This window comes from Lissotriton helveticus, chromosome 1_1 (assembly GCF_964261635.1).
Source record: "Lissotriton helveticus chromosome 1_1, aLisHel1.1, whole genome shotgun sequence".
NCBI lineage: Eukaryota > Metazoa > Chordata > Amphibia > Caudata > Salamandridae > Lissotriton > Lissotriton helveticus.
Window position 1 is genome coordinate 1,379,638,822 of NC_136057.1, and position 27,722 is coordinate 1,379,666,543.

General features: G+C 49.4%; 1 protein-coding gene across 2 annotated transcripts in view; it reads right to left on the reverse strand.

The window, feature by feature from the left end:
* Positions 1-24,818, reverse strand: part of LOC144825003 (ras-related C3 botulinum toxin substrate 2-like) — a 186,537-nt gene extending 161,719 nt beyond the window's left edge. Inside the window, exons 1-3 of one of the 2 annotated variants that reach the window (XM_078683917.1) lie at positions 24,229-24,818; positions 8,803-8,874; positions 1,615-1,732 (exon numbers count right to left, since the gene is read on the reverse strand). In XM_078683917.1, the coding sequence (XP_078540043.1) occupies positions 1,615-1,732; positions 8,803-8,874; positions 24,229-24,263 (225 nt within the window). In that variant the 5' untranslated portion in view covers positions 24,264-24,818. The remainder of the gene's footprint in view (positions 1-1,614; positions 1,733-8,802; positions 8,875-24,228) is intronic. The other variant, XM_078683926.1, reaches the window with a different exon arrangement.
* Positions 24,819-27,722: the final 2,904 nt, after the last annotated feature.

A 27,722-nucleotide genomic window follows, 5' to 3' on the forward strand; every position in this document is an offset into this window, starting at 1 on the left:
CCTTCCCCTGGTGCCGTGCGCTCCCATATTGTGTTGGGACTCGGGTGTGAGGTGACAACTGAACTTACAGACTGACTGACTGCAGTGCTGCTTTTCAGGCGCGGTGCGTCCACACCACGAGGCTTGGTGGGGCTACGCCCCAATGCCCCAATGGATGCCCCGTGCCTGAAAGTTGACTTTGGGCACCCCGTTGCCTTTCTTGTCAATCTCGTGTGCTTGCTTCTTATTCAGCAGCTTCCCCTTCCTCTGCTTCTGTTTGTCCTTCTCCTTGGGGTGGAGTGGTGGGAAGCAGCTCCTTTATCATCTTTTTGATTGGATAACTTGTATTCTTCCATGACACATATGAGAGTCTACTATTTGCTTTTAAGTTTCTGTACTTCATATGAGTGCATGTGTTTTCTTCCTTTCTTCCCTTCCTTGCTGCCACAGTATGTGTGATGTTGCATACGCACACATCCAGAGTCATCACTCTGGAACCATTTATTTTGGGTTATTTTGCCACGGCTGCTGAACATCAACAACCACCATTTTTTTAAAATTGTCTTTATTTTATTTTAAATTGTTTTTATTTTTGCCTATTCTTCTCAGCATGGATGGCAAGCATTGCTGAAGCCAAAAGTTTGGCTAACGACTTTCAAAGGCAAGACCTATTGGCTTTTCCGGATTCTGTTACAGAAAGCCTACAAATGCCTATTATTTTCTGTCCAAGGACAAACTTAGTCTTTGCTTACTGGATAAAGTTGCATTTAAAAGGAGCTACATTTACATGGTGTACTTGTTGATTGCAGTATGGTCATATATCACTCAAAATTGCATATGAAAATGAATCGCCCACCAATAAATTTAAAAAATAGCCGATTTGCAAAGATTACTTTTCAGTAATTTGACATAAAATGTCTTCCTTAGGCCAGCAAACTTTAAAAGAACCTTCTGAGACGAACATCTCTTTGCAGACCGTGGCACCAAGCATGTATGTAGCATTTAAACAATCACACCCCAAAAAAAGTTTTAAGTGAAGTGCAGCATTGGATCGTCGCTGCCACAGCAGGCCACGTTACCAGACCAGGCACAAAAAGTGGCAGTTGGCCAGCCGCCCATCTTCCAAGGGGCCCTCTGGGAAAGTGGCTTTTCTCTGTATAACACCTCTATTTTTCTATCTCAACTTCTTTCCCTTTTTTACCTACCTTTAACTCCAACCTTGTCTCTTTCTTCCCAGTGTCATCTTAAGGATTTAGGGGCCCCAACCAAGAAATATTTTGGATGTTTTTGAGTGATCCCCACTTTTGAAAGTACTATTCAATATTGTTTTGCATCGTGGATGTTTGAAGTAGTGGGTAATAAAATTCAAAGTAGCTGTGAACAGGAACTCCAAAAATGCCTTGCCCAGGCCCCCAAAACAATCCTAGAGATGACCCTATAGTAGCTTCCTAAGGTAACTGCTCTTTCACTAAGATGGGTCCCATTTTACTATACTCTCATACTACTAACATTGATTATTTACTTTAAATAGCCTAATAGTCTTTGTTCTGTGTTTCCTTACCCTCTCGGCCAGCCAGTGTTCAGAAAACACTTTTTTGATACATTCAGACCCAAGCAAGCCCCTGTATTACATACCGTCTGGGGGTAGGAGAGGGGTCGCAGCCGGTCATAGTCCTCCTGGCCTGCCGTGTCCCACAATCCGAGGTTCACTGGTTTGCTGTCGACCATCACATTGGCGGAGTAATTATCGAACCTGGAACCAGCACATGAAAATAGGTCAGAGGCAGGAGGGAAGGGAGGCCGAAACAGGAGTGGAAAGGCAGAGAAAGGGTAAAAGTAACCAAAAAATAAAAAGGGTAGGGAAACAGAGAGACATTGAAGGGAGAGAGTAATATTGAAAGAAATTGAGGGAAGAGGAAATAGCGAGGAACAGGATGGAAACGAAGAGAGGAGGCATTATTTAATTTTTATTTGTTTATTTTGATTTTTCCATAGGGTAACCCTAGCCACTTGGCAACCTGAGGCATTTTGCAAACAATGACGACTAACAGTTATCGAGGAAAATGGGTCCAAATATAACAGAAATATAGGTATTGTAAAACAGAAGAAATGGGAAGAGGGCACCACTATGTATAGCAGCTTAGTTGAAGGGATATTGAATCTAGCAGTAGGCATACAGTAGTAAACACAGTATTTAAGGAAGAGTTATCACCTCTCGTTCAAAAAATGAAACTTGGACCAGTAACTCTTGTTTTCCTTTTGCCTCTTTGCTCTTGTTGCCTCTTTTTCTTGCCCTCCAGAGCTTTCACGTTTACCCGCAGCTGCTAACCCCGCCGTCCCTCCCTCCCCCACTGCGCTGTTTCTCACATTCCCTGCTTCCCGCCTCCCAGCTGACCAGCTGTCTCCCTCACACTGCTTAATGGCGGCCACGCACAGCAGACGCGCCACTGGCATGCTAAAGGTGCACCAAATGCAAGCCAGTCTGCACCTGTCTGCAACCCAACTGCAACCTGACGGCGCCCAGCGCCAGGGACCCTGGTCCTCCTACCCACCACCGATATGACGCCAGCATCCTCCATGATCTCAAACCCAGATGCAACAACTGTCAGCTTTCAACGCCAACCAACACCCACGACCCACTCTCCTGCCTTCACTGCCGCCTCACCTTCACCGACCTCCGTACACAGGCTCCCTCCCCCAACCTACTGACCCTCACCACACCCAAGCCTCTCAAGTGCATCCTCCTCAACATACGATCCCTCCACAAACATGCCACCGAGATCTGAGACCTCCTCGACACCGCCTCGCCCGACTTCGCCTTCCTGACGGAAACCTGGATGAACTCCAGCTCAATGCCAGACATCTCCTCCGCCATCCCCAGCGGCTAGAAGATCATCTGCAAGTACCGTCCCATCTGGCCAGGAGGAGGCATCGCCATCCTCCGTCCACAAAAGCTTCCTCCGCCTCACCACTCAAATGAACCAACCACCCACTTGGAACACCTCCACTGCCAGATCCAGATCAACCCGAAAACCACCCTCTGTGACACCCTTGGCTACTGACCACTTGGTCCCTGTGCCTCTTTCACTGACGCCATTGACAACCTCATCGCACCATAAACCCTGCCATCCACCAACCAAATCCTACTCGGAGACCTCATCTTCCACCTGAACAACCAAAACGACCCCAACACCTCCTTCCTCCTTGGGAACATCACCAACATAGGACTTAAACAGCTGGTCACCTCTCCCACACACACAGCAGGACATACACTTGACCCCGTCTACGCCACAGGAATCAGAGTCTCCTACAGCCACACCACCGGACTCCCCTGGACCGACCACCATTACATACACTTCTCTTTCAACAAACCCACAGCACACCAGCATGGCCACCGTTAACCCTGGAGAAGCTGAACAAGAGTCTTAGAAGCTCAACTCACCACCTTCCTCAACGACACATCACCACCGACATTCTCAGACATCAACACCACAGCATGCAACCTCCACCAATGGATTACAAACTGTGCTGACACCCTTGCCCCCTCAAGAAAGCCACTAGCAAACAACATGTCAGGAAAGCAAGCTGGTTCACCCTGCGCTTCAAGAGTCCAGACTTAACTGTAGATGGCGCGAGAAGACATGGAGGAACAACAAAAACACGGAAGACCACACCGCCTTTAAATTAGCCATCATCGCACTCCACCACCTCATCAAAACCACAAGGAAGAAGGCCCTCTAAGACAGGATGACCAACAATGCACACAATAGCAAAGAACTCTTCAACATCATCAAGGAGTTTGCCAAACACGACAGCGAGGCCACACACGTCCCACTCTCCCAAGACTTCTGCATCAGACTCTGCACCGTCTTCTACCACAAGATCAAGACTATCTGTGACAACTTCGACACCCAGGACCACCTCACCGCACCAGCAACCACCACAACCGATGCTGACCCCTCCACCCCTAGAACGCCTCTGCACAGCTGGTCCCTACTCACCACGGACGACACCATAAAGACCATGAAAAGCATCCACTCTGGAGCACCTTCAGACTCCTGCCTGGGCTGCATCTTCCACAGAGTTGCCTATGCCATCGCACACGAGCTATGCCGAACCATCAGCTGCTCCCTCAAGACCAATGCTTTCCCAGATGACTGGAAACACGCCAAGATTAACCCCCTCCTGAAGAAACCCTCTGCGGTCCCGACGGACCTCAAGAACTTCAGGCTCATCTCCCTGCTCCCCTTCCCAGCCAAAGTCATTGAAAAAGCCATCAGCACCCAGCTCTCCAACTTTATCGAAACCAACCACTTACTGGACCTTTCCCTATCTGGATTCTGAAGCAATCATAGCACCTAGACCGCCCTCCTCGCTGCCACCGACAACATCCGCTCCCTCCTTGACCAGGGTGAAACCACAGCCCTCGTCCTACTGGCCCTCTCGGCGGCCTCCAACACAATTTTCCACAACACACAAGCCACAAGTCTCCACAATGCTGGTACCCGAGACAAAAGCGGTACAAAAGGGGGTGGTCCAGGGAAGACATGGCTTGGCAGTTCGGGCTGGACTGTTCCCATGAGGCACAGGGTCAGACTGATTTGCATATAGCCATGTCTGAACTGGGGTGGCAGAGTGGGCTAAAGAACGGTGATGGATTAAACCCAGATCTTTTGACTGGGTGTGAGTGTTTGATTGATTCAGATGCTCCGTCCATCACCACCACCTTTTGTACCGTTTTTGGCCGCCATAAGTGTGGCAGGGTATGCTCAGACGGGAGTCCCTTGCTCACTTTGCCACTGGATTCAAGCAAGCCGGGCTGAAGACGGCTGGAATGCCAGAAACCGGTCCTCGGAAGCTTGTTTCCGGTCCAGGGAAGACATGGCTTGGCAGTTCGGGCTGGACTGTTCCCATGAGGCACAGGGTCAGACTGATTTGCATATAGCCATGTCTGAACTGGGGTGGCAGAGTGGGCTAAAGAACGGTGATGGATTAAACCCAGATCTTTTGACTGGGTGTGACTGTTTGATTGATTCAGATGCTCCGTCCATCACCACCCCCTTTTGTACCGTTTTTGGCCGCCATAAGTGTGGCAGGGTATGCTCAGACGTGAGTCCCTTGCTCACTTTGCCACTGGATTCAAGCAAGCCAGGCTGAAGACGGCTGGAATGCCAGAAACCGGTCCTCGGAAGCTTGTTTCCGGTCCAGGGAAGACATGGCTTGGCAGTTCGGGCTGGAATGTTCCCATGAGGCACAGGGTCAGACTGATTTGCATATAGCCATGTCTGAACTGGGGTGGCAAAGTGGGCTAAAGAACAGTGATGGATTAAACCCAGATCTTTTGACTGGGTGTGAGTGTTTGATTGATTCAGATGCTCCGTCCATCACCACCCCCTTTTGTAACGGTATCCGAGACAAGGTTCTCAACTGGATCCTCTCCTTCCTCACCGGCAGAACACAACAAGTTATACTCCCACAATGCCTCTCAAAACCGACAGAGATCAGCTGCGGAGTACCCCAGGGCTCATCCCCCAGCCCCACCACCTTCAACATCTACATTCCCCCCTTCTCACAGCCATCGTCAGGAACCACAGGCTCAACATTGTCTCCTACGCCGATGACACCCAGCTGATCCTCTCCCTCACCAAAGTACCCACTGGTGCCAGGAAGTACTTCCACAAAGGAATGAAAGCCGTTGCCGCCTGGATGAAGGACAGCTGCCTGAAGCTCAACTCAGACAAGGCAGAAGTCCTTATCATGGGAGCCTCCCCCTCCGCTTGGAACAACTCCTGGTGGCCGTCTGCGGTAGTAAGTCCCCTAACCCCCACAAACCACGCATGAACCTCAGCATCGTACTGGACTCTTGCTCACAAGGGACCGCCAGATAAACACTGTCTCCAACGCACTCCACCTGCTTCGAAAAACCTTCAGATAAATCCCCACCAAATCCAGGAAGACAGTCACCCACGCCCACATTAGCCTCAAGCCCGACTACGGCAACACACTCTACGCTAGTGTCAACCAGAAACTCCTCCGAAGACTTCAGAATGTCCAGAACGCCACAACAAAACTAATCCTTAACATCCTTCGTTGCAGCCACCTCACTCAACACCCCCGCGACCTCCACTAGCTCCCAGTCGAGAGAAGAATAACCCTCAAACTCCTCACCCATGCTATACAGGGCTCTTCACAACGCCGGACCTGCATACTTGAATCAACGCCTCACAATCCAAGTATACAACAGACACCTCTGCTCCGCCCAGCTTTCTCTGGCTACCGTTCCACAAATCCGCAAGACCGGCACAGAAAGAATGTACTTCTCCTATTGCGCCACCAAGACATGGAACACCCTGCCCATTCTCTTCAGGAAGTCACCCTCTTTGATGCAATTCAGGAATGACCTCAAGGCCTGGCTCTTCGTATGAACTCAGCACTTAGTCTGATTCGCTGCGCCCCCCTCACCCGCTCCCTCCTGCAGCGCCTTCAGACTCTCACGGGGTGAGTAGCCGTGCTTTAGAAACCCTGATTGATTGAAAGAGACAAGGTTTGGGATCTGCTTCTATTATTATTATTATTATTATTTGACATTTGTTAAGCGCACGGCTACCCCCAACGGGGGTATCCCGGCGCTGAGATTGCAGATTTGAGGGAAAAGTTAGCAGCCAGAGAATAAGAAGGTCTTTAGTTTGCCCCTGAATTGAGATTCGATGTCAATGAGACGGAGGCTAATAGGGAGAGCGTTCCACAATTTTGATGCAATCACAGCAAAAGCTCTACCACCTTTCCTTACAAGTCGAAATCTAGGAGGGAGTAGGAGACGAAGGTGGTTGGATCTGAGATTGAGAGAAGAGTGGACTGGTTTTAGTGTGTGTCTCAGGTATTTGGGGCCTTTTCCATTCAGAGCCCTGAAAACAAGTACCAGGGCCTTGAATTTAACACGAACAGAGATCGGGAGCCAATGCAATTTCCTCAAGAAGGGTGAGATGGAGGGTTGAAAGGGAACTTTGCAGATCAGCCTGGCCGCGGCATTCTGCACGATCTGCAGCCGATGCAGGAGGTAGGCCGGAAGTCCCACATATAAGCTGTTCGCGTAGTCCAAGTGCGAGGTAATTAAAGCGTGTGTCTTCGGTGATTCCGTAGGGAGAAAGGGAGCGATTTTTTTTAACATGTGGACTTTACCAAAACATGCCGAGGTGACTTTCTGGATCTGGGGTTTAAAAGATAGTTCGTTGTCGAACTGAACTCCAAGATTGCGCGCCACCATGACCGGGGGAGGCGCTGGGTTGAGTTCAGGCGGCCACCAGGTGGCCGGTGACATGGGACTCGTTTGATTAAAAAACAGCACCTCAGTTTTGTCCGTATTAAGTTTTAACGTATTACGGGTCATCCAGGCTACAATATTAGAAAGACAAGTTCTAAAATTTGTAAAACCAAGGGGCGAGTGATCTTTAAAAGAAAAAATAAGCTGAGTATCATCAGCGTAGGAGATCACTCTCACCCCGGATGACTCAATCAGTTTCGCAAGGGGTGCAACGTAAACGTTCTACAGTCTGGCAGCAAGAGAATACCTGGTTTAAGGTCTTGCTTTTACGTTTTGGGGATTTTGAGTAGACGGCGTAATTTGCCCTTTCACCTTTTCCCTTTCTATGATGCATTAGTGAGGATTCTTTGTTGAAAAATCGGTGGAAGAGTTCCCAAGTCTCAGGGCCTTTTGTGTGCTGATAGCTCACTTGCCTGGGCACTTCTCGTGGATTTTTTTTTTAACTCTTTACCCATTTTCTGATCGAACTTCTCAAAGGCCGGTTGCTTTGAGGTGGAGAATGCAAGAAGTGCCAAATGAACGTCCCACCACTTGTCCTGAGAGGACCTGGGCTGTTTCCACCCAAAGCCAATAGTATCTGTGAGATAAGGGAGATTCAGGGGCCCTTCGTCACATTCTGCAAGGAGTGGGGAGGATCATTTTGCAATACGCCACTGTGCTCCTGTCGCATTAAAACGACTCAATAAATGGCCCCAGGCAGGCAGGTGGGTAAGGAATTAGATTTAGAAGCAGACAAGTCTTCCCTTTTTAACAGTACTAAAACAATCCCTTTCGCCGCTGTGCACCTGCGGCATGAAAGCCTGCAGTTTCTCCATTCACCGTCGAGCTGAGGTGGCGAGGCGGGGCGGGGGCTCATCAGACAGGAAGCACAGAAGCACAGATGCTGCGCTTGCAGGTTTTGGTCCCGCGTTCCACGAGTGAAGAGCAGCGCGCGCGCGCATACAGAGCTGTTAATCATTGGCTCACAAGACCCGCGTGGGCCTGGTGATGTCAGCCGGCACGAAGCCTCATATCCACACCACCCATGGGAGCACCGAGTGGCTTATTCATAGTTTAGTTTTAAATTCCCAACCCGAAGTTAGACGGAGCTGCTGCCAGTCACACATTTCAGCATATCCCTCGTGAACGTAAAACTCTCTGGAAATCGCTTCTGCCCAGCCCCCGAGAGGCCCCGGATGCACGCAGATTATTTGAGATAATTAGCCATCTGCAGATGCCGCTGTAAGAATATTTGGTGAATCAGGTCCCGAGTGCCTGTAAATAAACAGCTGCGTTTATACTACAGGCAGACTTTTTTTCCCCAGTGTATTTATATTATGCTCCCAGGATCCTTATTTTGACCGAGGCCTAATCCTGGGCCTCTCCTAGGAAGATTTTGCACCAATCTCATCCGATAACGCTTGACAGTCATTCTGCAAAAAGCATCTGCTTGGGGAGGAGCCTACTGGGTTTCTGGTCGTAGAGAGTGAGGGCGGGGCAGATCTCTGCAGTCTGGTACTCACACTGTGGGGATGTACTCTCCTGGGAAGGCATTCGTGGTGTAGCTGATGAGCAGGCACGTTTTACCCACAGCTCTGGAAGAGAAAAAAGACAAGACTTCATTATAATGACTGCAGCCACTGGGCCCCAGTGTGGTCTGGTAAGCAGGGAGAAATAAGAGGCGGAGGTGATGCGGGCCAAGGAGAGCATCAGGAAATGGGCATAGACAGAGGTAGAGAGAGAGAAGAAGAGAGATTAGGAGAGTATGAGAGGGATAGAGAAGAGGGGAGAGGAGAAAATGAGACAGATGGAGAGGGAAGAGAGGAGAGAAAAGGAGATGGACACAGACATAGGTGGAGAGAAGAAGAGAGATAATGAGGGTATGAGAGGCGTAAAAGAGGGGAGAGAAGAGAAAGTGAGGCAGAAGGAGAAGGAAGAGAGGGAAAGAGAGAAGAGAAAAGGGGGAGTCAAGAAGAGAGAAAGAATGTGACAGAGGGGACAACAGAGACAAAGAGAACGAGAAAGTGCGAAAATAGAGGGCGAGAGAGAACAGGCCACTGAAGAAAGGAGGAGAGAGAAATAGAGAGAGTAAGAGGCAGAATGTTTGAGGTAGAGGAAAGAAAAAGCGAGAGAAATATAAAATGGTGGGGATACATTCAGTGACATCAGTTTAAACATTGATTATTAGTTAAATTATATGACTGGGCATTTGCCTTGTGTGAAGGTAAATCTAATTATCTGATCAACACTTAGGAAACGTCAAACAAGAAATGAGCACACTTCGCAACAAAAAAAGTACATTTAAAACAAACCAACATAAAAAATGATCAATATTCGAAGAACATGGGCCAAAAGAACCTGCACACGTTTCAAGACAGAAAATTCTCTTGGAGCTGCTGGCGGCAGGTGCTGTGCTGCAGTGATGGACACGGAGAGTCTGAAAGAAACACACTGCCCCGGTATCACCCTTTGCCATGTCTAACTTCCTCATATAAACCTCAATAACGCTGATATTTCACAAACAGGAACTTAGGAAACAGAGAAAAGCAGCACTCTAGTCCCACAAAGGAATCGGACGCTAGTCAGTAAGAATTTAAAGTCCGACGTCAAGGAGGCCTGTAGCTCTGAGAGGGCGCTGCTGGAAGATGCCGTGCCTGCTGGAGTCTCATAGGTATCAATAAAAGCAAAAGGCAGCAGGGTAAACGGAAACTGCACTATCTAGGCTAGTCACAAGAGTGAATTGCACATTGTATTGCCCACCTCAAATGGCCAGCTGCCACATGACCATAAATACATACAGAAGAGAAAGCTGATGAGCAATACACAAGATCAGCAAAAATACAGTACACTTAAAGGAAAGTTAATTTAGCAGGCTTTGTAGGTTTCTGTTATAAGTCTTTATTTTTCAAAAATCTTTTGTAAACACGTTAAAACACCCAAAGCGTTTCACCCTTCACAAGGGCTTCTTCAGGGAAAAGATAAGGTACTGCTGCGGCTGCCGGACACGGGCCTGCTGTGAACATAGATGACTGAACGCACAACTACTTTTACTGAATACACTAGAGGCTTACTAGTGCCACAGGAGTTACTTCTCTAACCTTTGGAGGCATTGCATATTTCCATTGAACTAAGGATATAAGGGCACAAACTACCGGCTTAATGCCTTCATTTCTGGAGAAAACGTTTACCAAGAGGGACGCTTTACAAGCATATCTACAGCTCGACACTTTAAAGTGACATGCAAATCTTCGTTACATTATCTATGCCCTGAAGAAGCCCTTGTGAAGGGTGAAATGCGTTGGCTATTTCCACTTGTTTACCAAGGATGTTTGAAAAATAAAGACTTGCACAGAAACCTACAAAGCCTACTAAATGAACTTTCCTTTAAGTGTACTGTATTTTTGCGGATCTTGTGTATTGCCTCTTATCAGCTTTCTCTGGTGTCTCATAGGTCCTGCTTTTAAAAGTTTAACATATAACTCAATATGGTTTAGCTTCTCGAGGACTTGAATTACCTAAAAATGAGCAATGCATTTAAAGTTGTTCCAAACAGAGGCCCCAAAATATGTCTTGTCCCAAAAATCTTAAATATGTCCTTGTAGTGCTGAAGGCAACTGGCATTGCTGGGGGGAACTGGTGAAGCTCACAGCAGTGGTGTGCTGTAGCACTCAGAAGGCACTGCTGGAGGAAGCTTGCATTGCTTGAGTCATAGAGCAATAGAGAGAGCCCACACTGTCGGTGGATGCTTCCACTGTTAGAGTGCTAGAGGTCTGACAGGGCACTCCTAGAGATTCAATGAGAATAGGAAGCGTTATCCAGCCGGGTAACGTCCCAGGATTGCACAGCCAAACTCTGATGTGGAGGTTCCTCCAATCTTATTCAGTGAATAGAAAACAGGTAGTCATTGGAGTGATGTTTATTCAACATTGTTGTTTGAAATCAAATTAAAATTCCTTTCAAAGGATTGTTGTTCAAACCTGATGGTAGTTCAAACCCAATGCATTTCGGGCAAACTCTTCTACCATTACAGTAAATCCTAGATAATCCCCACTGCTGGAGGAAGGTCAAACTTCTGGACTCTATAGTAGTGTAGGCAGGTTCATAACCTTCTGACTTCTGGGGACCCCATTAATTAATCGTTACTGGACCCGTGGTACCCCCAATGAATTATTATTGGAAAGAAAACAGAGTCCTTTCTGGACCTCGACCTAAGCATTGTCCATGATTTGAACTGCAAAACAATACACAAAAAATAGAGAAAAAAACATTCATCAAACAGATACACAAATGATGACCCATTTTATTTAATTCGCTAAAACATAAATAAAAACAATAACAATAATAATAGAAAGGTTGGAGCTTTCCTAAATTCACTTGAGGCCACTCTTCGTACATATTATATTCTGTTTGATGCGCTTGCACTGCTCCCACAAATCAATCTGATGATCCTAATATTATTTTTTGCCTCAATTTTCAAATTCCTTGACATTGACAGTACGTTTTTACATTTTCAATTGTTCATTTAGCTTGTACTTCCTGAAGCTGCACAATAGTGACAAGTCACTAGTGCTGGAACTGAGAGTTTAGGGGCTGATTACAGCTTTGGTGCACTTGCGCCGGCTCTCCGTCAGCACGGCTGCGACAAAGCCACACAAGGACCACCGACCTGATTACCTGAATTAATGCAGGCAGACAATCCTTTTGTCTTTCCCACAGCGGTGCCCTGAAAAAGGGCACCACAATGGGAACGGCAAAAATGTTCAGGCACAGCATGGACTTTGAAGTTCATGCAGTGCTGTATCAGGAGGTGCAAGCAGGCAGGGACATATGTTGTGCCTCTTGAATGTTTCCCCATGGCAGGGGAGGCATAGGGGCCATGTAGGACCCCCACTGCCAGCCTTTTCGTAGCGGCCACACTGCCATGAAAGGACTGCCGGTGGAGGAACTTGTGATATGCTCGGTGGGACTGCACCAGTCCCGCTTAGCAGATTGCATTACCCCTCTGCCGCGCCACTGCCAGGGAACAGCAGTACCCTGGCGCAGCCGTCAGTCCACCACCGGATTGACTCAGAGAGTTGTAATCTGGCAGACGGAACACCACCAGTGTGGCAGTCCATGGACCTCCAGACTCATAATCAGGCCCTTTGAATATAAAATGTCCTTTGCTTGAGGAAGCTCATATTGCTGAGATCTTATAGTACTGGGAGGTCACTTCTGGAGGATGCATACACTGCCAGAACCTTATGACAAGTCACTGCCAGAGGTAGTTCATACTCCTTAAGGCCCAAAGCACTGAAATGGCACTGCAGGTAGAAGCTAAAGCACTGATGAAAGACGCTCACAGTGCTGAGGCTTTACAGCACTGACCTGGCACTTGCAGAGGATGCTCACATTGATGAAGTGTGATAGAGCAGCGGTGGTGGAAGCTAATACTATGAAGTTATAGAGCACTGATAGGTAACTTCCGGAGAAAGCTTATAATGCTGAGGTCCTATAGGAGAGACCTGGCACTGCTTGAGAAAAGGCACGCTATGGAGTTATAGAAGCAGAGGTCGAAGTGGGCGGGATCGGAAGAGCACCACGTGCCCATACTTTTTTTAATCTATGAAAAACTGTTCCCCTACTTTTTTGTGAAAAGACCAACGTCCTGGGACGGTTAATTTTGATAGGTTCAATGCTTCAGCTGAAGTTTCATTCAGGGAATCTCTTGTGATGTGAAACCGAAAGCGGGCAGACCGATAAACCATAAATAAGCCTTCTTGCAAGAAATGCAGATGTGCACAACTGGTTAATCTGCAAATGTAAAGGGTGCTTGGAAGCCTCTATTGGCTTTAATTGATGGAATCATTTGGCGCTTTGTGATGACAAAGATGTACTCTTTTTGAGTGATGGTGCAAGGGAGTTACCAACTGAGCTTTGAAGTACTTGCTTTTAAGGGACAGTTATATAAAAAAAATTGCATTACACACAGTCTGGGTATTACTAAAACCAGTGGCGTAGCAGGGTCAGGTGGTACCCGGTGCAGAAAATGACAAAATGGCAAAAATATGTATTTAAAACACATATTTTGCCACTTTGTCACCCCCCTCACTGATGACACCTAGGGCGGACCGCACCTCCCTTCCTACGCCACTGACTAAAACCTATATTTTGGAAGCACCATTTTATCCTAAACATTTTTTTGCATTTTGTAGCAGTCTAACTTATACTTTGTCTAATGCAAGTTTAAAATATTTATGTACATTTTCAGATTGCTTTCTGTAACAGGATGGGACCTCCTAGCAATAAAAATACACAATTCTCTATTGTCCACTCCAGCAATCAAGATTTAATTATGTGGCTCTCTGGTTACACCTAGATCTCTGCAGTGCATTAACTAATAGAGGTTTCATAGTGTACTATAGTGCACTTCAGACTGATTAATGTAACTTTTTAAAAATGTATTCCTCATTTAAGCTGCACGTTATTTTATATGCAGCTACCCAAAGGTGAAAGACCCAAAAAATTACAGTATATTTTGTGTTTTTAGCTACACCTTTCACCCCCAGCTCTCACTACCCCTGCCTCCAATGCATTCACTATCACAGTTCCCATACTTTTATTAAATGCGCCTCGACCACTGTATGGAATGAGGTGGCGCTGTCGTAGGAAGCTCAACTACTGAGGTCTTATAACACCCACAAGACACCATTGGAAGAAGCTCATTACTGAGACCATATAATACTGTCCCACCTCTGGTGCAGGAAGTGAACATTGCAGAGGTCTTATAGCAATGACTGGCCACTATCCAAAGAAGTTCACACTGCTAAGGGGTTAAAGCATTGACATGACACTGCCTGACGATTGCAGCACTGGAAGGGGCAGGGCTGTTCTGGAGGAGGCTCAAGCTATCAGAACTCCCACTACTGAGGTCTTATAGCACTGTCATGGCACTGCTAAAGGAAGCTCAAAGTTCTGAAGGAAGCTCACATTGCTCAGGATTTATATTATTTCTCTGCTGGGCCACTGGAATCCTACAATTCTGCAGCGTGTTCTGCAAATTTTTTTTTTAACTTTCTTTTTCATTTTTACATGACATTAGAACACCAACATTACAGCATACAGAAATATGTAACCCCCTTGAATATGGGATTGCAATGCTGGGGGCCACAAAACGTCTTTTGAGTTCCACAGAGGTGCTGGCTTACATTGCAGTATCATGCAGGACTTTAATTTAGAACATTTCTGCCTTGGGGCATGCACCTGTAACAGCTAGTCACCCAATCCATCACTCTCTTGGTGATCCTCCGCGCCTGTGTCGCTCCCACCACTCTCATATGTACTTTGCTCGGGCCCTCCCTCTCCCGCTGCTAGACCTGTGCTTCATAGTTCTCTCCGTTCTGTTAGGTCTACCTGTAGCCCTTCATCCTTGCATGTGAGCTTCATGTGTGTTTCCTCAGTTAACGCCCACTCCCTGATATCTCTGAGCCACACCGTTACCTCTGGGCCTTTCTGCCCCATCCACGATATGCCCCCCCCTATGTCTGGCCAAAACTAGCATCAATTGCAGTAATTTATAGGACAGTTTCCGTTGTTTAGGCCAGTAGGCATTGTAATGGTTCCTCCCTTAGCAGAAGACCTGTGAATGTGTGTACCCCGTCAGAACTGTCTGACCACTGGGCATTCCCACGCTAGGTGGATAAAGTCTGCGTTTTCTGCGGTGCACCTAGGGCATTTACCATCCTTGTTGTGGGAGATGCGTTTTAACTTCACCAGTGTAAGGTAAGTACAGTGTACAAAATTTTAATGTATCAGTTTGAACCTAGCTTTACAGGAGACTGTATGCGTGAGATCGCTAATGGTCGCCCAAGCCCTCTCGTCTAGTTGTGTGTTGAGGTCTCTCTCCCAGGCAGCCCTTGATGGTGGTGTCAGAGCAGTAGAGTCCTGCTTCATGGCTTTGTAAAGGAGGGACATAATCCGGGTATTGTGGCCAGGTGACCTTAACTTCTTCCTGGGTTCCCCTATATTGCAAATAATGACCCTGCCCAAGGGCAAAACTCTCACTTGCCTGTTCGTGTGTTATAAAAGTCTCATTCGGAAATAGGTCTGCAAGGACCTCACAGCCGCCATCCCTCCAGACCTGAAATGACATGTGTGTTCCCATCTCTTTGATGGGGCAAGGATCCAGAACGCCAGCTCTTTATGGAATGGCGCTCTACATAGCACCTTCTCCACAAACCGCTGCCAAATACTCACAGTATGTCGCACTACATAGGGGAAATCTCCCTCCACTCCCTATCCTTCATCAGCGCTATCTGGAGGGCCACCGGGTCCGCGCAACCCACCAACAGTTGCTTTTCCCAATTGTCCCCTTCCATCAGCCAATGCGCCGCATGCTGTAATTGGGCGGCATAGTAGTATAAATCAGATCATGCGGCTTCCTGTCCCCCTCCTCATAGCTACTTGTCAGAATGTTAAGGGCTACTCTACTCCTCTTCCCCGACCACTGTAGTGAGGTCAGGATCGTGTTCAGTTGCTTGAATACTCCCGTCAGGATCGGGGAGAGCGAGTTCTGGAGCGCATAAAGACACCTAGGGAGTGTTACCATATTTAAAATAACTACCCTTCCCATTAAGGACAACAGAAGGGTGTTCTAGAACTTCACCAAACGCTGCAGGGTCGTGAATGTCTTGTCCAGGTTCAGGGCGATTGCCTGAGTATCATTCAGCGTGGTCTGGACCCCCAGATACCTAAAACGTACCCGTTCCCATCTAAGCCCTAAGTCTGGGAGGTCCCCCAGAGGAACCGCAGACATGCCTGCCAAAGGAAAGATCAATGATTTGTTGTGGTCGAGTCTTAGTCCAGAGCCCTCTCCAAACCTATCCAGTTGACGCAGCAGTTCGGGGATGGCTACCCAGGGGCATGCCAAATAAAAGAGCGCATTATCTGCTCATAAAGAGATAATATTATTTTTGTCTCCCACCCGGACACCCCACTGGTCTAATTCTGCTCTTACCTGCACCACCAGCGGTTCAATAGCTAAGGTGATTAATAGGGGCGAGGGCAGGCACCCCTGGCAGGTGCATCATCCCAGCACCCACTCCTCAGAGCGAGCCCCCCCCAGTCTCACCCGAGCACGCAGTTCACTGTACAATGTTTGGATCCACCGGCGGAATTTAGGGCCCATCCCCAAGGCCCTGAGGACTTCCAAGAGGTACCCCAAGTCTACCACGTCGAAGGCCTTAGCCAGGTTTATTGACACGAGAAGCAGCTCTTCCGCTCGGTCTCTCACTTTATGCATAATGTGGCTTAGTCGGCATAGGTTCATTGCTGTGTTGCGTCCCGGTATGAAGCCGCATTGGACCTCATGTACGAGGTGAGGCATGTGTGGACCCAGACGGGAAGCTAACAGTTTACACAATGTTTTTGTGTCCGTATTTATCATTGTGATTGGGCGGTATGATGAGGGTTCGCAACTGTCCCATCCCGGCTTCAGGATCATGCATATTTCGCCCTGTCTCATGCTAAGTGGGAGGATACCCTACTCAAAGGCCTCTTCATACAGCTGTAGGAGGGCTCAGGACAAGGTGCCGTGAAAGCCCGATAAAGCTCTGGGGGGGAACCGTCGCCACCCGGGGACTTAGCTCCCGGAAGCTGCTGAAGTGCAGACTGTACTTTCTCGATGGATAGCGGAACGTCTAAGTTCTTCCTAGCCTGCTCGGGGAGTGTCTTCATGGTTATGGTCTGTAGGTAGGGAAGATAAGCTCCCTCACTCACCGTCGAATCCGCCGTATAGACTGACTGAAGATGAGACCGGACGGCCTGCAGTATCTCTGCCTCAGGGTGGACCATTATGCCTGTAGGCATGCACAGCGCCACTATTGGGTCGGGGATTTGCTCTCTTCTGAGGATCCATTCTAGTAAGCAGCCTGATTTGTCCCCCTCCCTGTGTAAGCGATGTTGGTATTGGCTAAAAGTATATTTGTCTAGCCTGTCCCAGATATTGCATATGCGTGTCTGTACTTCCTATTCCCCAGTCCCCACTAAAAGATTCAAGCGGTCCTGGGTCTGTGCTAGCAAGGCCGCCTCCTCTTCCCTCAGGTCCCGCTGGAGTTGCTTGCGAACCACACACGTCAAGCTAAGGCAGGCTCCTCTCACCACAGCGTTTAGGGCTTCCCATTTTGTGGCCCTACACAAAGCTGCCCCCTCCCAGTTCAGTGTGATGTAGTCAGTCAGTGCTCCCTCAATGTGTTGTTTACCTTGCGGATCATCCAGTACCTCCGACTGCAAACTCCAGGCCCTCGGGTGTCGGGCCTGGGACCCCCATCCGGCCGTGCAGGCAATCGAGGAGTGGTCTGAGAGGAACTGGGCCTGATGGGTCACTTCAATGAACATATCAGATTCCAGGTTCGCTACCAGCACCCTGTTCAATCTGCTGTGGATGTTATGTGTGGGGGAGTGGCAAGAGTACAACTTCTGGGTAGGGTGTCTTCGTCGCTAAACGTCCTGTGCCCCTAAGTTCCCCATGACCTGAGTTTCTCCGTCATCCGTGGCTTTGTCCCTCTATGAGGTGGGTACCTATCAATCTCGGGGTCTAGCACACAATTGAATTCACCCACCCATATAAGAGGCGCCTCTAATTCCGAAACCAAGACTTCCCTTCCTGAAGGGCTTGGAAAAAGTGTGGGTTGTCTACATTTGGGGCATATGTATTTAGTATTGCTACTTCCCTCCCATCTATTTTGGCTCTCAGGAGAAGGTATCTCCCATTTATGTCCACCTCCATGTATTGCAAGACAAACGGAATCCCCGGGGCCACCCACACTAGCACCCCCTTGGCGTAGGAAGAGTATGATAAGTGAAAAATCTGTCCCCTCTATTTTGTCGCCAGCCTCTGGGCTCCGGCTTCCTTGTAGTGGGTTTCCTGCAGACATGCCACCGAAACGTGGTGTTGCCGGAGAAATGAAAGGACATTATAACGCTTTGTGCATGTGACCAACCCTCTTGCATTCCAGCTGATGATCTTAGTCCCTATTGTCCCTATGATGTACTGTGTTGGTGTGCCCCTGCTCCCTCTCACGTGCGGTTGGCCTACCTACTGTATGCTGTTTAACTAACATATAAATACATTATGTAAATAACCCCCAATATCACCGCCCCACCCACGGCAACTGAGCTGCAACAGTGCATGCGTGTATGCCCACCCCATGCTTGTGCCAGGACGTGCACAGCCGTCGCATCAGCCCAACAGGGGCCGTAGAACTTCCCCTGAACAATTTCAGGCTCCCGGCTTTGCCCAACCACTAGCATCAGTATGCGGATTACGCGGCCTCCAACCTAGGGTAGACCCAGCCATCCCAGGTCCGCGGCCTCCCTGTGCATCCCTCTGTGCCTACAGGATACCTGCTGAATCCCAAACCCCTACCCCACCCCTCCCCCAGGTGCCCCCCTCACCCCCCTTCTGCCTGTGCAGTTGAGTATGCCTTATGTATGCTTTAAATGTTTGCCTACCATCACTCACATAGTCTGCATAGCTGATGACATGTGTACTTGTCTGCACTGTGCAAATATTGCAAAATAATTGCAAATGGCATCTTCGCACAGTTCCAGTTATGATAACATAAGTATCTCTATCTTTACATGCTAAAGTGCGTATAGTACTTTCCCAAAAGTGAAACTGAAAAATTAGCAAGCAGTGAGAGAGGTGATGATTTTGGTATCCTCCCTAACCTAGGAGGAGTACCAAACAGATGCCTTGAAAACAAAAAAGCACATCTTATTGAACGATTTATTGGTGGTGGTCCCATCCTCTTAGGACCACCCCAAACACAGTAATTGGCAAAAAAACATTCCCAACCAAATACCCTGCAAAGCATTATGGGATGAGATTAGCAGTGGGCAGTGAATATTATATAGTATCCAATATCAAAATATTTCTACAAAGAGCTGTAGTTCAACTGGTGGTTACTAGATGTCCCTCATGAGTCAAATGCAAATGCTTGAAGAAAGGGTTTCAATGGTTTTGCATTTGACTCGTGAGGGACATCTAGTAACGACTAGTGGAACTGCAGCTTGATGTAAGAATAATTTCAATGCTTTGCATTTGACTCGTGAGGGACATCTACTAACGACTAGGTGAACTGCAGCTCTTGGTAGAATTATTTTGATATTGGATACTAGCGTCCCTTCGAATTTCCAACCACTTCCACAGTTCCTCGGGGAACTCAAAGAAGTGGGCCTTCCCTTGCGAGATCATCTTCAGTTTGGCGAGGTAAAGCAACATATATATTGTTGGTGCAACTCCTGAAGCTTCTGTTTCACTCCAAGGAACGATTTCCTCTGCTTCTGGACCTGTGTGGTGTAATCAGGGTATACCAAAACATTGGTGTTGTCGTAGGTTAAGTCCGAGGCCTCCTGGGCAGCCCTAAGGATGCAGTCTCTATCCCAATAATTTTGGATTTTAGCAATGATGGTCTTGGGAGGGGCCCCCGAGGACAGCGGGGGGACCAACGCCCTGTGCGCCCTTTCCACCACAATCACCTCCGAGAAACCCCTGGGGCACAGCTTGGTGCTAAACCAGTGTTCTAGGAAGCGTTCAGTTTTGCCCTCTTCAACATGTTCCAGGATCCCCAGGACTCTGATGTTGCTGCATCAGGCCCGGCCCTCCGCCTCCTCGGCTCGATGTTCCAGTGCCCCTGTGGTGTTGGTCAACTGTGTCACCTGTTGCTTTAGGGCCGCCACCTCACCTTGAAGCTGTACGATGTCGCCTTCCACTGTAGATACTTTATCCATGACCTTTCATAAGTCTGCCTTGAGTAGATTCACGTCTATTGATACAGTCTCGATCTGCTTCTCCAGGGCATTTCTGGACCCCTAAATCTCTGTTCGAGAAAGCTCGCTGACAGCTTCACTGTCCCCATCGGGTCCAGACTGCCTTGTAATTCATTGCGTAGGGAGGCGCTGGGTGGTGTACTGGGTGATCGTGTTGGGGTTGGACTTGCCGTCGGGCTTGTCCTTCCCTATTTTGCAGGCCCCTGGTATATTCAAATGCTTTTCTCAGGTCGTTCCCCCCTTAATGAAACTCCTGACCTTGAGTCTTTGTCTCTTCCTGCCCACAGGGGTGGCAACCGGGCCGTCACCCAGCTTTCTATCGGCTTACTCAGCTCTCCGTTGCTCCCAAAACCGGTGGGATTAGACTGACCCCTGTCACTCCTAAGGCTCCTGTGCCCTAGCTATGGTAGCCTTCCAATGCCCAGAAGCGAGGTCCGTCGAAGACCCGGAGTGTCAGGCCAGATTTGCTGGTGTGTGGAGTCCCGCCTCAATCTGTGGCTCAACTTGCCTGCACAACTGTTCACTGGGGGGCATTCCCCCAATGAGGGCCTCTCATGGACGAATCCCTTGGCGCCGCTGCCATGTGGGCCTCCCAGTCCCAGGCCCGGTCAAGATTGAGGCGCTCCGGCAGGTAGGACCCTCCTTGGCTTCAGTGCATCTCACGATCCCTGTGTGTTGTCAGAACAGGGCCCCCAGGGCTCTCCTCCCGGCTTCTCCTTCGCGCTTGTACCTCAGAAGGAGCCCGCCCACAAACTCAATCCAGCCCTATGGTTCAGCTTGTGCGCATCACACCCAGGCGCGATGCAGGCCTCAGGCCCGGTCAGGGCAAAGGTGGCTCAACAGGCCAGGCCCTCCCTTGCTCCAATCCTCTTTGGGGTACCCCCACGCTTTTAATTCAGGGTCCCCCACAGCTCCCGTCATGGCTCCTCTGCCTCCCTCCGACTGCAGGGGATGCCCACCAGAAGGTCGACAGCAGGGCTCCCAAGCTCCCAACAGGCTCCTCAATCAGGGCTAACACTTCTCCCCAGGTGCTGTTCATCCCGGATGAGGGGTCCCATGATTCCTAGCCAGGGGCCCCGGTTGCTCACCTCGTCGGGCTCCGCCCACAAGGGTCGCCGGCACTCCCGGGGCAGGAGCTCACAGGGTTAACAGGCCTCTCCTCCTCTGCCGCAACGCAATCCCAATGCCGTCAATATCCTGGCCATGTCCGAGCCGCAGGTCCCCAGTAGTATCGCCCCTCTAAGCCCAGCGGCAGCAGGTGTGGGGCAGCCCCAGGCTCAGTGCACTTGTCTCCGGCTCTGCTGCTGGCTCTCTTGATCCCGTCAGGGCTGCAGAGACCCCGTGCCGGGCAGGGTCAGGAGGCTTCTACCTCTCTAGGCCAGCCGCGGCCGGTGGTGGGAGTACCTGCCAGGCGGTGACGTGGGGAGTGGAGGGGCAGGATGGGGGTAGTAATGTATGGATTACGGAGTTTAACAGGTAACTAAACATATAAATAAATAAAACGAATTTCGTTGCGTGCACTGCACCACCAAATGCAATGCAGTGCGCGCAACAAAATTAGTTTTATTTGTTTATATGTTTACTTACCTGTTAAACTCCGTAATCCATACATTACGACCCCCCACCCTGCCCCTCCCCACGTCACCGCCCGGCAGGTACTCCCACCACCGGCCGCGGCTGCTCTAGGCACCGGCGCGGGATGCAGCGGCAGGCAGCTACAGGGCCAATTCATCCGATCGGGACAGCAGCCCGAATCCGTGCCTCTCCTCGTCTGGGCCTCCCCCGATGCCTGCAGGCCTCGTCCGGCTCCTGTCAGGCCGCGCCGCCTCGCGCAGTCCGTTTTAGTCTGGGCGGCCCACTTCAGAGGTTCCCCTATCTAAGACGCACCTCCAGGGCCCCAGGTTCTCCTGCAGGGTCCCCAAAGCATCAGGAGCCCCCTAAGCCGTTGGAAGTCACCCAAGTGCGCACAGCTGCAGGATATTATCAGGATAATGCAGCAGGCCGTCCGGGAGCCTTAGGACTCACGTCCTGTCGGGACATGTTGCTTGGCCACGCCCGCATCTTATGCATAATTAACAACTTGTTGCACTTGCACGTAATCCATCATCTTCTGCATAAATTGCACCTTCTAGTGTTTCTAACTCAAACAGCTCAAAAGTCATAAAAACGCTGCCACAACTGTTGCTGGACAGTGACAGACCCTTTAGCACACACAGGCCACCTTTCTTCTGCTGATTGCTGCATTTAGGTGTTAAATTGATACTAATGACTTGCAATCTTCTGAAGCATTGCTGAAACTGCAAAATAATGAGGAAATGTTGCCATACAATGTGCAGCATTAAATCACATATTTTTTTTGCCTCATAATTTAGGTAACCTGACACATAATGTCCTTCGCCCAGTACTTAATTTGTAAAAAATAAGTGCCAGGGCTAGCATGAGGAGGCCTCTGCAGCTTGCACCACATATTGCCCCTGCCATGCTGCCAATGATAGTAACAACACAACTACTAACCATCACACTCCTAAAAGTGTGACAATTCAGACTATTTCTGGCCGCCAAAGCTGGAAGAATGGCTTGGACGGCAGGTACTAGTCATTTTTTATGCATATTGAATTAAAATCAACTGCTGTTGTGGTGTCTCTAAATTAGCCAGACAGCGCCACCTTGTGGCAGACTGTCACAAGACCAGTGTTGCCAGTTAAAAGCCAGTGCTGAGCACTGGAAACCACCGGCTCAAATGAAGCACTGGACTTTCTCCGCTGCCGCATAATTCCAGTTGCCCATTAGGAGTAATCTCACACTGCTGTAGTCTCAGGACTGAAGAGGCACTATCGGAGTAATGGAGCTGCTCGAGAGAGAGAGTTAGAGTTTTGTCTGATGGAAGTTTTGACTCATCATAAGACAGTGCAGAGGGTTTAAGCTGCAAAGTACATGCACCATGCAGATCCCAAAGTGCATAAAACGTAAATAGCTCAGTGGGTTTCTGTTTTTGTGATAAGAGAGTCTTTTGTTACTTGCAGTTTATAAGTTAAAATCATAATATTGAACAGTGAACTATTGCCTGCCATCAAAGAGCTGCATGCAGAAATGCATGTGAGAGGGCGTGGTTAAGGAGACGAGGGGATACTGTTAAAAGGTGTTAGGGAGGGAATCCCTGGAGAAGGAAGGATGCTAACAAAGGGGGCATCAATTGGGGAGGGGCACTGATGGTGCCTTATATCACTGAAAGGACTCTGCTGGAGGAAACTCGCGCTGCTGAGGTATTATAGTACTGACAGGACATTAGCAGAGCAAACGCGCACTGGTGGTGCCTTATGTCACTGAAAGGACTCTGCTGGAGGAAACTCGCACTGCTAAGGTATTATAGTACTGACAGGACATTAGCAGAGCAAACGTGCACTGGTGGTGCCTTATGTCACTGAAAGGACTGCTGGAGGAAACTCGCGCTGCTGAGGTATTATAGTACTGACAGGACATTAGCAGGGCAAACGGGCACTGGTGGTGCCTTATGTCACTGAAAGGACTCTGCTGGAGGAAACTCGCGCTGCTGAGGTATTATAGTACTGACAGGACATTAGCAGAGCAAACGCGCACTGGTGGTGCCCTATGTCCCTGAAAGGACTGCTGGAGGAAACTCGCGCTGCTGAGGTATTATAGTACTGACAGGACATTAGCAGAGCAAACGTGCACTGGTGGTGCCTTATGTCACTGAAAGGACTCTGCTGGAGGAAACTCGCGCTGCTGAGGTGTGATACTGGCGGCCGCTAGCAGCGGAAGCTCGCGCTGCTGGTGCCTTCTGTGGCAGGAAGCCCACAGTGCCGCAGTCGTGGCACGCGCAGTGCTTTACTGGAAGAATCTCAAACTGCTGATATTGTGTCACAACTGACAGCAGAGGAATCTCACACAGCTGGGGCCCGGAGAAGCGACAGAGCACTGCATTGCTTCAAGAGCCTCCCCCTGCTGCAGCTGTGAAGCAGACTTCCATGCCCACCCACCCGTCCCCAGCTCCGAGCTCCCTCCCCGCCCCCCTGCACCGAACAGTACTGAGAGTGCCCGCCAAAAGATGACCTATTAACATTACAAAAATACCGAAAACCACGGCACACAATGTGATAGACATGTTCAAGGTCACTCACCCATCTCCGACCACCACACACTTTATGGCCTGCATCTTTCTGCGGGATTGGAGCAGACAAGACCCCGCGTTTGAGGGGCGACGGGAAGAGAGGCGCGCCTGAGGGACAGGTTAAGAGACTGCTAGAGGCGGGTTGGTTTGTTGGGTAGACAGAAACACCAGGAGAGAGACACAGAAGTGCACACTCAGAGTTAGACAAACAGGGTGGCAAAGGGAAACAGACAGGTTGATAAGAGATAGGGTGAAAGAAAGATGGGTACCAGGAAGACAGGCTGACAATCAGAGAGTTTAACACAGGGGAATAGGCTAATGGTACGCCGGCAGACAGACAGACAGGCAGGTTAGACAGACAGCCCCGCAGCCGTCCGTTCCGCGGGTGGTAAACGCGCCTCTACCCCGCTAGCTCCCCGGGCTGGCTCCTATCTGTGCAGCGACTCCTCCTCCCTCAACACAGATTGTAACTTCTGCTTTCTACACTTCCTCCTCGCCTCCTGCGTGCCGGGCGGGGAGGGCGGTAGTCACTCACACACACCCTGCAACGGCTTACAAACTTTCCACAACAGGTCCTCGGAGCGAGATCATTCTCAAGTGACTGTCCTCTGGAACAGCTTGTACCATCCCACAGTCAAGGGGTGGACCACGTGTATCCTCTGACCTTTTTAATGTAATGATACACAGGGCATATGACCTAATAAAAGAAGTTGGGGGGGGCGGACCAAGTTAGGCAGTATGTAAGTGACATGACGCTTAACATCAAAGCACATGACATCACGACGCCTGACATTCCACGTGGCATCACAGGAAGGGACCTCACTGGAAGTGATGCTCTGAAAGGTGTATGTTATAACATATGGCAACGGAAAATGCAATACAATATGTTTAAAAAAGTTGTCTCCTGCAAAGCATATCATGCAACATGCAGATCACAGATTTTTATTTTATGTAGATAGGTAAATCGCATACCGTAAGTGGATTACTGCTTTGAGAACAGAGATCCTTTTGTTACTTGCAGTTAATACATAGTAATCCTTCTAGTAGACCACAGTGAGCTATGAAGGGTATTTGACTCCAACAACTTGTAACCCTGACTGACTCATTTAACACATCTTGAATTAATTTACACGTTTAGATGATATATTTGGAATGGGTAATGTGTATGTTATGTAAAGCGCTCTAACATTCTGCATTGGGATAAGTAGCGCTATAAAATAAATGTAATAGTGCTATTTAAATTGTTATTTGTCTAAATACTGAGACAGAACAACCTATCTGATATTCTTACAGTACATGCGCTCATATACAACAACGTAAAATGCATTCATCTCCTAAGTACCTGTGAAGAGAGAACAAGCTGTGTGCTTTTGTTTCCTTGCTGGTACATTTGCATTTGTGAGGTTCCAGGATGCCTCCAGTCCCATACTCGATCAAAAGGCGACCTTAAGGCTCGCTGTCTGCACATTGCTGCTGGGAATCGAAATCAGACAACGTGCAGGAGCTGATGAACGTGTCTTGGTGTCTTAAAATTACATTGGGACAAGTTCAACATATTTCTGTGGGGCCGTACTTCTTAGCAGGGTGGACAGTGTCCACCCTGTGAAAATAGTGGGTAGACACCGAGTACCCATGTGCACCGCTGAGTCGTGCCTTGATGTTATACCATGTTGGAAGCTTGGATAGCTCTCTGTCACCCTAAGGTCGCCTCAAAGTGCTGAATGTAGGGTGACCAGATGTTGAGAGGGGAAAACCGGGACAGGCCAGATATAAGAGTCGGACTAAAGCCTTACTTCTATTTCTGGCCTGTCCCGATTTTTGCTTTTCCGTAGCCTTGAAAATATATATATGTTAGAAAGGCGATCCCGGGGGAGGCAGAAGATGTCTGACTGACCACCCCTAGGTCCACCCCTCCTTCTAGAAGTAGCTGAGCGTTATCGAGAGGCCTCCTGGGTGAGGGTCCTCTCCTAGGATCCTACAGCAGAGTAATCACACCACTACAAATGGACACCACACAAGAGGATAAGTTCTTAGGCTTTATCAAGAATAAAGGTTGATTATCTTCAGCGATATGTACAGGCAGACCGAGGGATCGGAAAAGTCTCGTAAACAGGGAACAGGGTAGCGGGACAGTCTCAGTTCTGGTGAAGGAAGGGATACCCTGCGCACAGCTGTCAATCCTCGAGCTGGGGGGTTCCGAGAGGTCGAGCCGCGGCAGTGCCTGCAGGACTCGGCAGGTGGTCTTTAACGGAGAGGGGCCGCGGCAGCGCCAGCAGGCCTCGAGGTGGTTTCGGCGAGGATGGGCCGCGGCAGCGCCAGCAGGCTCCAAATGTGGTTCAGCGAAGATGGACCACGGCAGCGCCAGCAGGCTCCAAAGGTGGTTCAGCGAAGATGGACCGCGGCAGCGCCAGCAGGCTCCAAAGATGGTTCAGCGAAGATGGACCGCGGCAGCGCCAGCAGGCTCCAAAGATGGTTTCAACGAAGATGGACCGCGGCAGCGCCAGCAGGCTCCAAAGATGGTTTCAGGCTTCAGGGTAATGAGTTCTTCTCGGGGTCAGCCGCGACAGCGTCAGCAGGGCTCTCGACTCAGGGATACAACTGGCGTTCTACTCCAGGGCTGGCCCAGATTTAGGAGTCGAGTCCTTTGATGTCCGGACCCTCGCGCCTGGGGGTCAGAGGGGCCGGGATGGTGGTGTCCAGACACCCAGCAGGGGGGTGGAGCCAGCGCCCAGGGAGGCCAGAGGGCGATCGATACCAGGCGTCCGGGGACGGCTGGAGGGCCATCGAAACTCCCCTCCTCTTGGATCCGTTGAGTGGCCACTCTACCACCCAGGGGGGATCTTGGTGCCTCGATGTCGGGGCTTCGCTGGGGCCTTGGCCGGGGCCGAGGCCACGTGCTCGGGACGTGATGGGCCCAAGATGGAGTCGGGCCTGTAGTGGTGGTCTGGAGTGGTAGCCGGACCGGCAGTGTTGGGGCGTGCAGGGTTCGCCGTGTTCCAGGGGGGAGAGCCGTGGTTTGCCAGGGTGGTTGCTCTCGTCGGTAGTTCGTGTAGGGTAGCGCCAAGGGGGCGACCGTGGCTCGATGGAGGGCCGATGTCGTCCTGGGCCGGCCATGCGGGAGGGGTAGGACCACGCCATGAGGCCGGGTCCAACAATATATGTATATAATCAAAACAAAACCCTTTCAGGCATAGAGTGACGCATACATTTTGCAAAAAACAAGCAGAGAATTCTGGGTAGTTCTCAAGTTTAGGTGGAAACGAGCTCCTGTATAGAGCACTCAACACCAGCAACACTCTAGATCTGCTCATCTCAAATGTCTGCTTTTCTATCAAAGTCTTTAAGCATGGGATTAGCCTATTGCCATCCACGCCGAAATAGAAAGGGACAAAGTCTTTTGCCATTTTCACAGCAAAGTCTTTAAGCATAGAACTAGCACATTACTATCCTAGCCGAGCTGTAAAATGACAAAAGCCATTTATCACTCCAGGCACAGTATTACAG